The following is a 13022-nucleotide window of genomic DNA, read 5'->3' as shown; positions in this document are numbered from 1 at the left end:
GGAAGATCCTGTCCACTTATAGTCTAGTGCCTAAAAATGGTAAAAACAAACAAACAAAAACCACCACCAGCAAAACAAACAAACAAAAATCAGTCATGTGCTGCAGGATAGAAATTGCTCTCTGTCTGGTCAAACAAAGGCCAACAGCTATTAAGATAAGAAGGCTGGAAAAAACGCTGCTGCTGGAGGACAGGCAAAGAAGTCTGCTATAACCACTGTATTTTAGGATTTATTTGTTTTATGTACATGACTGCCTGCATGTGCGTGTGTGAACCACATGTGCCTGAGGGCCATCAAGGCCAAAAGAGAGTGTCAGATCCCTAGGTCCAGAATTACAGACACACGTGAGCTACAACATAGATGCTGGTAACTGGTCCTCTGCAAGTCATCTCTTCAGCCCCAAGTCTGCTATTAATTATTGTCATGCTCCCAGCTGTTGGCTGTGGGTTGTGGAGGAAGACAGGATAAGGACCCTTCCTATGACACCAGCATTGTCTCACCCTGTGATGCCCTTTCCATATGATGATACACTATGATACACCTAGAAGGCCCTTCCACCAGATGCTAGAACCTCCATATAGGACTTCACAGCCTCTAGAACCACGAGTTTAACAAACCTCCCTTCTTTATTTAAAAGAAATTTAAAAAGAGGCAGAACAAACACATGAATTCTGATACTACTCATTATACCAGGACTGCCTGAGTCTAAAGCTACAGGAGAACTCACCACCATGTCTTCACCAACCCTGTGACATGGCAATAGAAATCTACCAAGACCAGCGAGAGATCTGGTTACAGTGCAGATACAAGTGCTAAAGGCAGAGAAAAACTCAAGTGATGAGGGAAGTCCTGTGTATGTGCTTATCTTATTGGTTGTTGAATAAAGCACTGTTGGCCAATAGAAAAGCAAGATAGGTGGGACTAGGAGTCGAGAAGGATTCTGGGAAAGAGAGGCACAGGCAGTCACAATGTAGGATGCAGGAGAAGCAACATGTGGACCTTTCCTCCGGTAAGTGAAGACCACATGGAAATGCTCAGATTAGCAATTATGGGTTAAATACTTAAGTCAGAGCTAGCCAGTAAGAAAACGACCAACAGCTCATAATTAATATAGTGTCTTGTATGTTATTTGGGGGCTTAAAGAGGCAACACGACCCAGGCGGCAGGCAGGAAGAATACACGTTACACTCAAGTATCATGAAAAACCCTCCAGTACTCTAAATTTTACACTAAGCACATGGTGGTAGAAGCCACCAGAAAACTGTCATTTAGTGTCATTAACAAACAAAAACAAATCCCCAAGCTAATACCTAGACCAACTACTGCCCACACAGGCTTCAAAACTCTACCCAGTAGCCGACCGGAAGGAAAGCTGGTGGGTGAAATAAGTGAAAGGACAGGATGAGGGCCACTATCAAAGACTCCCAGTCAAAAACTAAAACAAACAACAGAACAGAACCAGAAATGTCCCAGATGTTAGAACTGTCAGAGAACCTTAGGGGCTGGAAAGATGGTTCAGCAGCTAAAAACACCAGATTAAGTTCTTAGCACCCTCACAATGGCTCACAACTGCCTGTAACTTCATTTCCAGAAGATTCAACACCTTTTGGCCCAGACATGCATGTGGTGCACAGACATACATACAGGCAAAACACAAATACGAAAATAATTAATAGGTTAATTATGAATAAGGTGTTGAACATTCATGGAACATTCATGAACAAATGAAGAATTTCCATAGGCAGAAACTTTACATGAAGGAATCAAATGAAGTAGTTTAGGATTTTCCAAAATTCTTGAAAGAAAAGCAATCAAAATCCAGGATAAATAGTGAGTACTCACTGGGGACAGAGACCAGCCAATCACAGTCCAGGATAATTAGTGAGTACCCACTGGGGACGGAGACCAGTCAATCACAGTCCAGGATAATCAGTGATTACCTGCTGGACCAGTCAATCACAGTCCAGGATAATTAGTGAGTACCCACTGGGGAGGGAGATCCTCACACTTTACATAGAACACCAAAGAGAAGTGAGAAAGGACTAAAGTCATAGATTATTCTTACTGGAAATGGTTCAAATCAGAATATGATATGGCACCATGTTCAAAGAACATAAGAAGGAAGTTTGCTTGCCTCTACTCTCTTCATCTGAGAATTTCTTTTAAGGTAAAAAACTATCAAAAACCAAAAGTTGATACTTTGAAAAGATCAAAGAAATTGGCAACATTTGTGTCAACGGATCTATGAAAAAGACCTAAGCACCAGCGTGAGTCTGTAATCCCAGAACTCAGAAACACAGGGAGCAGTTGAGACCATCTGGGCTACACAGTAAGAGTCTTTGTCAAAATAACAATGGCAAAAAAAAAAAAAAAAGAAAAAAGAAAAAAGAAAAGAAAAATCTTACTACTAAAAAGCCAAGAATAAAGAAGGATACTGTTGACCTAAAGAATAGAAAGGAATAACATGGAAATATTGTGAACCATATGGCAACAAATTATCTAAAAACAAGTACTAAGGGGAGACTAATCTCACAAAGCTGTCTGAAAATTGATCATCTGAAGCCTATGGTTGAGAAAAGATTGACTTGATTGTTTTAGAACTTCCAGCAACAAAAAGCTCTAATGACACTTGCAATGCTGGCTTCACTAGCTAATTCTCAAGCATTTAAAACATAGTGAACACCAATCTTTAACAAACACATGGGAAAAAAATAGAAGATAAGAGAATACTTCCCTAGGATAAGACCAGTGTTACCTTACGACTAAAGCCAGATGAACCTTTATGAGAAAGAAATTGTACAATCGTAAAAAATGAACCCAAAATCCTTCAACAAGATATCAACAAACAAACGAAGTACTACACTTCAAGAGTAAACATACCTTGGCAACTGTGACTGAATCCAAGAATGCAAAGATGGTTTAATATGTTAAAATCAATCATTGTAATATATCATATGAATAAAGGACAAAAAATTTTAACAGATAAAAAACACAGCATAAAATGTAACATCCCTGAAGATAAAAATACACAACTGGTTTTTTCCTGGTTCCCTCTCCTATCCCCCCATGTTCCCAATCTGCTCAGGAGATCTTGCCTCTTTCCACTTCCCTGGGGTATATTTGCATATCTCTTGGGAACCTCCCTATTTCCCAGACTCACTGGCCTTGGGATTGTAGGCTGACACTCCCCTGATCCATGTCTAAAATCCATATATGAGTGAGTACATACCATGTTTGTCTTTTAAGAGAGGGTAGAAGAAGACATGGGGGAACAGGAAGGTTGAGTCGGGGTAAGAATAGAGGAGACCAGGATGAGAGATACCATAATAATTGGAGTCATTATAGCTTTGAGGAGAGAGCTGACACCAGTGAGATTTCCAGAGATCTACAAAGATAACACCAACTGGAAAACTAATAATAGCAGAGAGACTACATTAATAGCCCCTACCTAATGATAAGGTTGATGACTTCCTTATATGACATCCTAGAACCTTCATCCAGTGACTGATGGAAGCAGAGATAGATACTCACAGCTAAACACTGATCTGACCTGCAGGAACCCAGTGACAGAGATGGAGGAGGAGTGATGAGCAAAGGGGTTAAGACTGTACCGGTGAAACCCACAAAGGCAGCTGATTGGACAAGGGGAGCTCTTGAACCCCAGACTGATGGCTAACTCCATGAATGTAGTGTCAGTGAGGAGGCCTCAGAAATCTCTGGGGCCTTGGGTAGTAGATTAGTGTTCACCATGGCATACAAATGAACTTAGGAGCCCATTCCACATGGAGGGATGCTCTCTCAGCCTGGACACATGGGGAAGAACCTAGGTCCTGCCCTGGATGAAATGACAGACTCTGAAGATCCCCCCCAAGGAGGGCCTCACCCTCCCTGGGGAAAGATGTGGGGATTGGGCTGGGAGTGGGGGGGGGGGGGCTGGGAGGGAGAAACGGGGAGCTGGGATTGACATTTGAAGCATGTATGTTTCTAATTTAAATTAAAAAAAAAGAAAAAAATACACAACTGATTTGAAATACAAGGAATTTCTTTAACCTTCTGTATGGCCGCCACAACAATATGTACCTGATATTATCAGTAAATGGTGAAATTAATTGACTAATTAATTAATTGTGAAAAGCTGTTTCCCCTCAAAGATCAAGAATATGCCAATTTGTTCTACTTATGATTTTACTGGAGAGTCTAAACAGGGCAATAAAGTAAGATTGAAATCAAAATTCCTCAGATAAGGGAAGAAATAAAATTATATATATTTACAGATGCTGTTTTATATAGAAAATCTTAAAGAAAATCCCAAAAATCACTGTTTGAATTAATAAATTAACTCAATAATCTTGCAGGATAAAAATAAGAAGCATCAAAATAATTTGCATTCCTATATGTAACAAAGAACAAAAGTAAACTAAAATTTTTCCATTTGTAATAGTACACAAAAGAAAAGTTAACATTTTAATAGATACACGTAACAAATTATAAAACTTATACTCTGAAATTATATACTGAAGAAATTAAAGATGATTTAAATAAAGGGGAAGACGTTGATGTTTATAAATAAAAAGACCAAAACCCTTTTAGTACTTATGGCTGAACCCATGCTTCAGACAGACTAAATACATGCTTTCCCACTGAGCTACACCCCACACCCACAAAACAATACTCTGTAGCCTTCACTTTAGAACTAAGCAAAGCTTCATGGATGCGAGTCATTTGTTCTGGGCCAGTGCTAGCCACTGCACCACTTAAATTTCTGTACATCTGACATATGAGCAAGGAATCAGAGGACATACGTCCCCAGATGAGCTACCGTTTTCCATTCCTTACCTATCAAGCGAGTGTCAAGCTCATCTTAAAAGTTATATTGCATGAAGCATGGGAGTTGGAGAGAAGGCTCAGCAGTTAAAAGCACTTGTTGCTCTCTCGGAGGACCTGGGTTCAGTTCCCAGCGTACACATGGTGTTTCATAACCACCCATAACTCAGTTCTAGATCTGACACCCTCTTTTGACCTCCAACAGGCATGCATGTAGTATATATACACACATGCAGGCAAAACACTCATACATGTAAAATAAATACTTAATTTTTTAATTCATATAAAAGAGCAGTGGTCCTATATAAAGCAGTAAATTTCTTGAAGAAGAGGGGCAAAGATGGAGGGTATTTCTCAATTTCAAAAGCATCAGTGCTGGCATTAAGGCACACAGAGAACAACTGAACCATATCGAAGGCCCAGAAATAGACTACCCACACAAACAGGAGACTACATCTATACTTCAACACAGAGCTTACAGCAGGCCTCACCCACCAGTGCCCTGGCCACCTTGTCAGGAAAGTGGCTGTCCTGGTTTCCAGCCCACAAGAGCTCCCTCCACAACAGCAGGCGCACTGTGGCTCTGTCCAGCCCAAACTCACTACTGACTCTACCTTTCTTGGTGAAAATGGTCCTGTCTGTCCTGGGGAGCTGGGTCTCATCCACCACCTCTCACTTTCACCTCAACCTTAAACTTTCACCTCCAAATCTTCCACTGAGTCCAAGGCTCTGGATCCCAGGAAGAGCTCCAAGCACAGTCCTAGGCTGTATTCTCTTTACCTTAAGTTCCCCGAGCCATATGAAGTGGCAATCCAATACTTCAACTTATCCTTTCTTCCCTTTCCTTTCCAACTCAGAGGCTAACCCAGAAGGGCTAGCGTTAGGTCCCTTTTCTGTTATAATTATTCCCTCCTTTATACAAGCAAGTTTCCTCTGGGCAGCCATCTTGGCCTCAGCTACATCTCTCATTAAGTGAATCAAGACACTGGGATTGCTACTACAGCAATGAGGCACACCACTGCTCCCATATTATGTATGCATGCATGTATGTACGTATGTATATGTCTGTCTGTCTGTCTGTCTGTGCATTTAATGTGACTTTGCTTAAAGACAGGTTCCCTGCAGATATGCTTGGTTAGGAGGACACCACAAACGGGTACTGACAGGTATTGTTATTTAAAGGGCCCAGAAATTTGGAGGAAGACACACACACAGGCGACCAAGAGACGTTAGGACAGAGATGAGAGAAATGCTTCTACAAGCCAAGGAAATGTTAAAAGTTACCAGCAAACCACCTCAAGTTAGGAGAGTAGCATCGAGCAGATTCTTCCCCAAATCCCTGTGGACACCTGGAAGTCAGATTTATACCTCCCAATTGTGAGACTAGAAACTTCTCATGTGCCAGCCACTTAACTTGTAGTACTTTTATAGGAACCCCAGCAAGTTTGTTTTTGCCTGTGTTCTATACAGTCAATGGATACAAAACATTGCCTTAAGGGAAACATAAAAGAGCAAGTCCTGTAGACTGTAGCAATCAAATTCTTTTTAATACTTATTTACTTATATTCATTTTTATGGTGTATTATAGTCCCAGGGCAGTTTTAGCATTTAATAAAATGTACCCGAACCTGAAAATCTACTTCCTCTTCTGAGATGCAAGAGCACCGTGTTCTTACAGCAGATGATATGAAGCAGTCTCCATAAACTGAGGACCATGATGTGAAAGCTACTTAGCTACAGACAAGTAGATAAATACACTAGAAAAGCCTCGAGTTCGCACTCACTGGGAAAACACTGCTGGAAAAATGTGACATTTGCATCTCATCCTCAGCACTAGCAGTGTTACTAACTATGAATTATCATTTGGACAAATGGCACAAGGTTCTTTAAAACATAAAGGTAGGGGCTAGTGAGGTGACTCAAGAGGAAAAGATGCCTGACATCAAATCTGACGCACTGTGTTCAAGACCCGGGACTCACATGGTAGAAAGACAGCACCAATTCCCACAGGGTATCCACTGGCCTCCACATGTGCACCAAGGCATGTACTCCCTCATGGATGCACAGACACATACACACAAGACAAATAAAATGTAATAAAAACTTTTGAAAAATGAAAAAAACATAAAAGTGGCACAGATATTACCTAAAATTATGGATTTGCACATAAAGTAAAATGTGCTAAAGAAAAAATATTTCATCCAATCAGCATACTTGTTTTGGGTTCCTCTTTAAATGCCAATTTCTTTTAAAAAGTGTTAAGATACTTTTTCCACGTAACTAGTTCTAAAGACATTTGAATAAGGGACTCCATGACAAAAGAAACACTTGAAGCCAAGCATAGTTCACACAGTAGTCTCAGCATTGAAGAATCTGAGGCGAGAGTACCCCTATGAGTGAGTCCAGCCTGGGCTACTTAACACATACTAGGCTACCATAGGCTACAAGTGTAAGATGCTGTCTACAAAGAACAGTAAAGGAGGAAGGAGGGGGTGAGGGGAGAGGGAAGGGAAAGAAATTCTTGAGAAGGATTTTATCTAACACTAGGAGTGGTGGCATGAATCTATAACTGCGGCACTGGGGAGTTTGAGCTGGGCCTAGTTTAAGACCAGCTTTAAAAGGAAATATGTTTATGGTCCACATATAAAAATAAAGGAAGGAAGAAAAAGCTATCAATTCTAAGAGATGTAAGATCTTCCCATATCAGCCAAACAAACACTGTGTGTGGGTCTTATTTAGATTTTCTCTGTATAATATAAGAAGAATGCATGAAACAAGGAATGACATATGAGCACTTGGAACTGTCAAGGGTGGCACTTGTCTTTTAAAGAATCAGCCGTAAGCAATTATGAAAGACTGGGTCTTGTATCTGTTTAAGTCATTCGAGCAGTGGGACATGGGTGACAAAATGGGTGAAATGGATTGCAAAGATGGGTGGTGAGTACATGGTATCCATTATTCTATTTACACATGCTTAAGATTTTCCATTACAAAAGGTTTCTTAAAAGGTCTCTGGGCGCTGGGCGGTGGTGGCACACGCCTTTAATCCCAGCACTCGGGAGGCAGAGGTAGGCGGATCTCTGTGAGTTCGAGGCTGAGCTGGACCGACAGCCTCCAAAACAATACAGAGAAACCCTGTCTCGTAAAAAACCAAAAAAAAAAAAAAAAAGGTCTCTGGGCTAACAGTGTACTCAGTGACTGGTAAATATTAATTTACAATTGAAGACAAGGGATCACTATAGTTACAAACCCCTGTCCAGCTGACTTCCATATGTAGAATAAGAGAGCTAAGTATAAATTCACTATCACGAAATTTGAAAACTACGTTGGGGATCAATCAGTCTCAAAAACTAAGGTGGAAAGTGATCTAGAACGATACTGAATTCAACTTCTGCCCTTCTCAGGTACACTGACACATACATGCATGCACACAAAGATAATCACACACCAACACATTTAAAGAACAAAAAAGAAAATGATTCAGATCACGGCATTAGTAAAGTTAATAAACCAATGAACTGCAGCTCATTCTATCATCCTATCATTTTATCATCCTTAATGTTCATCAAAGTGAAATACATATCTAAGTTTGGAAAACAAAACAAGAAGGCAATGGCTCCACCACAGCTGACGAGTTGTCATACAAAAATGGAGAGCTTGATAAAAGCCTAAAACATTTTTAAATTTTAATGTAATAGAAAAACATGATCAATGAGAGCACTTTTCACCAAGGAATCACTTAGCAAGCATCTTCTACACACATTACATAAAAACCTCCAATATAGCCGTTAGCATTTCTAGAACAAAGGTTTACCGAAACAGAAACATCAACCTTTCCAGTCTGCTTCAGAAGCTTTTTCGGTGTCTAAGGCAGTGCTTCTCAACCTTCCTACTGCTGTGACCCTTTAAAACAGTTCCTCATGTTGTGCTGACCCCCGACCATAAAGTTATTTTGTCACTACTTCATAACTGTAATTTTGCTACTGTTATGAGTCTATTGCAAATATTTTTGAAATAAAAGTTTGCCAAAGGGGTTGTAACCAGCAGTCAGTCTCAGTGGAACTATTTTCAATACTTTTAGTGTATGACATAATTGAAACTAAGCTTTTAAACAGATGGTGAAGTAAATGTATTGCAGAACAGCATGAAAATGCATAAAGTCAAACACAGTGGTATACTAGAATAAAAGGGGGCAGGAATCAGCATATACTCAGATAAAACGTGCTGGAAGCCTTGCTGGAACTTGGAAAGAAGAAAACAGAAACACTGCACCTCAACTTTCTACATTAAGTGGGTTGGTCTGTTTCTCCAGTACATATGCTCTTTCTTCCTCACTAACAAAGCCGTGGCTTGTATCAATCTACATGGTTTCATGGTATACACCACATTGCTTCTAGGCATGGCCATGCGATAAAAGTATGAGGGAAAGCATTGTGTGTTAGCATCCAGATAAGTCTTAGAAGACTCTGTGTACTTTTTTTTTTTTTTTGCCTTGTTCTCTCTATGCTCTGGGCATTCTGATGCAAGGGAGAGGTGGGACTATGTTAGCCAACTGTGGAAGAGGGCACTGTCTGTTTAAACAAGTATTGGCTTTGCCTTTTTCTGTACCTTGGAAAAAAAAGCCTTGATGATACAAAACTACATTCTTTTATTGAGATTATGTAGTTACTCAACAATAAATGAAGATGAACATGGCCTGCACATGCTTCCAGTTCAGTGTTTTTATGAATTCCTGTGTGAATGAATGAGTGGGTGTCTGATTCTTGTGTCTTCTTTGGGCTTTTTTCCTTCTATGTGTTTGGCTTGTTCAATTCCAATGTGTTGGGTTCTGTTTTATCTTATCTTTTATTTTATTTCTGTATTATCCCTTAGAAGCCCATTTGTTTTCCAATGAGAGACATAAAGGGTGTGGATCCAGATGGGAGGGGAGTTAGGGAGGAATTGAAAAGAGTAGAGGGAGGGGATGTCATATTCAGGATATATTATGTGAGGAAGAAAACAATTATTTTCAATAACAGGAAGAAAAAAAGAAAAGAAAATACCAGAAAGAAAAGCATACTTGAAAGAAATAAAAAACATGGATAGTAGTCGTACACCTTCCTCCCAACTTCTAAGAACTAAAGGAGCTCAACTTTTGCTTTCTAGTGTTTGTTTGTGTTTCCCCTGACAGAACAGTTATCAGTATACACAGATAAATCCACACATTCTTTCATTCAGCAAATACAAAATAAGCCCCTACACTGTGCCAAGTGCCAAGATGCCTGACCATTGCCCCATAACGCATGGCACATGTACTAAGCTTTACGTTAGGTGACCATCTAGTGAAAAGGTCCGAGGGGAAGTGGGCAGAACCGAGCTCTTCTTGCACTGAAGACACCTCCTCACCATCAGATACACAGCCTAAGTATAGCCAAACTCCTCCTTCAAAATGGAGGCCCTAGAAATAAAATCAGAGCAACTTAATATTTGCTGCAACTCTTTCAAATATTTCTTTGCGTTTTCTTGTGAGAGGAGTGTTTTGTCCATGGTTTAATCCCCTACACTGAGGAAAACAACTTTTTGATCTTTGAGGTTCAACAACCTGAAATATGTATCTTTTTTTAACAAGATTTATTTATTTACTTATTTACTATGTATACAGTGTTCTGTCTGCACGCCAGATTTCATTATAGATGGTTGTGAGCCACCATGTGGTTGCTGGTAACTGAACTCGGGGCTTCTGGAAGAGCAGTCAAGGCTCTTAAACTCTGAGACACACCCAGGCCCCCCGAAACTTATTTTTAAAGAATGAAGTCAAAGACAGAAATGACCAAGACACCATGGGTTTAGGTAAGAGACAGGCGCAGAGATAATCCAATCTCATAAAAAAAATGACCAATCAAAAAACTGAAAAATTTGGTGTCCAAATAACATAGTCTCTCTCTCTCTCTCTCTCTCTCTCTCTCTCTCTCTCTCTCTCTCTCTCTCTCTCTCTCTCTCTCTCTCCCTCCCTCCCTCCCTCCCTCCCTCCCTCCCTCCCTCCCTCCCTCTCTCTCTCTTGTGGGCTCTGGCTCTCAGGAATTCAATATGTAGCTGAAGACGATAATTTAACTTCTGATCTTCCCGTCTCCACCTTCATACTTTCAAACTACTAGGATTATAGGCTTACAGCTCTCTCTCTCTCTCTCTCTCTCTCTCTCTCTCTCTCTCTCTCTCTCTGTGTGTGTGTGTGTGTGTGTGTGTGTGTGTGTGTATTTGACAGTACTGGGGACTGAATCCTGGGCCTAACACACAGTAGGCAAGAACTAGACCACTAAGCCATACTACAATCCCCAACAAATGATCAAAGATGTGCACCAGAGAATAGATGTCACAACACCTGGTAAAAGATTATTACTTTTGTTCAAACTCAACAGAGCTAGAGATCAAAGACTATCATCTTTTTCTTCTCTGAAAATGGATTTTAAAAGACAGAGACCAAGTTAGTTTAACAGAAGGATCAAAAAACAAACCATGAAAGGCACAGGCTAACCTAAGATCCTCCAAGATTCTGGGAGATTTATATCCCCCATCTTTTATTAGATTCTTTTTCTTTAACATCTTTTACAATTTGTGTGTGTGTGTGTGTGTGTGTGTGTGTGTGTGTGTGTGTGTGTGTGTGTGGGTTGCCTGTGGAATCCAGAAGAGGGTGTGAGATCCCTTGAAGCTGGAGTTACAGTCAGATATGGTGCTGAGAACTAAACTCTGATCCTCTGCAAGAACAGCAAGCATGCTTAACTCCAGCCCCTCTCTCAGCAGATTCTTAAAGGGGAATAAAACCTACAGATGGAGTTAGTACACTTGAGAAGTGTGCTGACTGCTATTTGCAGAGCAATTTCACAAGCCCAGAAGTTATCCCATAGGAATGCTTAAATGCTAGTGACTTTATATCCTTAGTCACACGGAACTCTCCTCTACCCAAATCGTGACAACAGAAAATAGAAACAAACAAAAAACCCAAAGGCGACACCAAAAGCCATCATCAAATCAAGAGGCACTTTCAGAAAACTGTATGGGAATTTTCTACTGCAGTGAAGATAAGAGGAAATATAATGCCACAGTTTCACTGTAAAAGAGAATGGCATATGCTTTGCCAAAGGTCTCTTCACAAACCTCTTCAAAAGCCACTCAACAATAATCACAATTTCAACAGGGTAGCTCAGACCTCCCCTCTCAGAATCTTAAGGGTAAAATCCAAAAAAAAATACCACACCCACCGGGAGGTTAGCTAACAGGATCCTCCCAGTTTTCCTGAGCCAAAGCAAGGGAAGCAGTTAAAGAAGAGATTGATTTTTATCGGGGGGGGAGATAGAGAGGAGTGGGCCTGTCAGTGCTGTCTGATGAAGTTGCAGGGAATCAGAGGCTGTACTTTATGGGCCCTGATCTTAGAAAAGCATCCCTTCCCTTCTGCGTTGATGAAGGTATGAGAGAGCAACTCAGCAGAAGTGGTAGTGGCAAAGGTAAGACCTGAACCGGTAGGGAGCTACGTGGCACTAAGCAAATAGTGGCTAGTTTCCCTCGCCCTCTGCTTCCGCCCCAACCATCTTCCCCTTTGGTTACCAGTTGCTCCAGATGCCGTAGAGTAGTTCCACAAAAGCGAAAGAGAGGTTCAGGCACAGGAAGAAAAACAGGTTCCGAGATGTCTTGTCCGACAGGATGGACCTGAGCACGACACAGGTGATTAGAAGCAGGCAGGAGCCAAGGGGATGCCGGGACCCTAAAATCGAGTCCTCCTTTCAGGACCCACCCAGTCCACATGCTCCCTCCACCACAGCAGGAGGGTGACGCTCCCACCCCGGACCTCAGACCACCCTTAGCTCCCGGCTTTGTCTCCTGCCAGGCAGCCCCCTCCCAGCACACACAGCACCCCGCACCTAAACCAGCCTGAGATCTTGCCCAACAGATTGAATTTGGGTGGTTTGTATTCATCATCCTTGATGGACAGGGGCAACATCTTCTCCACCCGGCGAAGGCCGGGCCTCCGTCCCTCTAGAAGTGACTCGGTATGGTGGCGGCAGTGACAGAGGTGACGCTTCAGACGCGGACCCCCTAGGCGCTTGACCGCGGCGGCGTAGCGCCGCGAGACACAGACACAGACACACACCCGGGAACTCGAGGACTTCCGGCCCGGGCCGCGCAACGCGTCCTGGGACGGGAAAGCCGGAGGCGGGGTAGGGGCT

The 13022-nt window shown here is 41.6% G+C and overlaps 1 protein-coding gene across 1 annotated transcript in view; it reads right to left on the bottom strand.

Moving 5' to 3' along the window:
* Nucleotides 1-12986, bottom strand: part of Slc30a7 (solute carrier family 30 member 7) — a 70748-nt gene extending 57762 nt beyond the window's left edge. The window contains exons 1-2 of the mRNA XM_040751992.1: nt 12717-12986; nt 12403-12504 (exon numbers count right to left, since the gene is read on the bottom strand). Of these exons, the coding sequence (XP_040607926.1) occupies nt 12403-12504; nt 12717-12796 (182 nt within the window). The 5' untranslated portion in view covers nt 12797-12986. The remainder of the gene's footprint in view (nt 1-12402; nt 12505-12716) is intronic.
* Nucleotides 12987-13022: the final 36 nt, after the last annotated feature.

The sequence above is a fragment of the Mesocricetus auratus genome, unplaced genomic scaffold (assembly GCF_017639785.1).
Source record: "Mesocricetus auratus isolate SY011 unplaced genomic scaffold, BCM_Maur_2.0 Super-Scaffold_100009, whole genome shotgun sequence".
Taxonomy (NCBI): Eukaryota; Metazoa; Chordata; class Mammalia; order Rodentia; family Cricetidae; genus Mesocricetus; species Mesocricetus auratus.
This window is presented reverse-complemented; position numbering and strand designations above follow the sequence as displayed.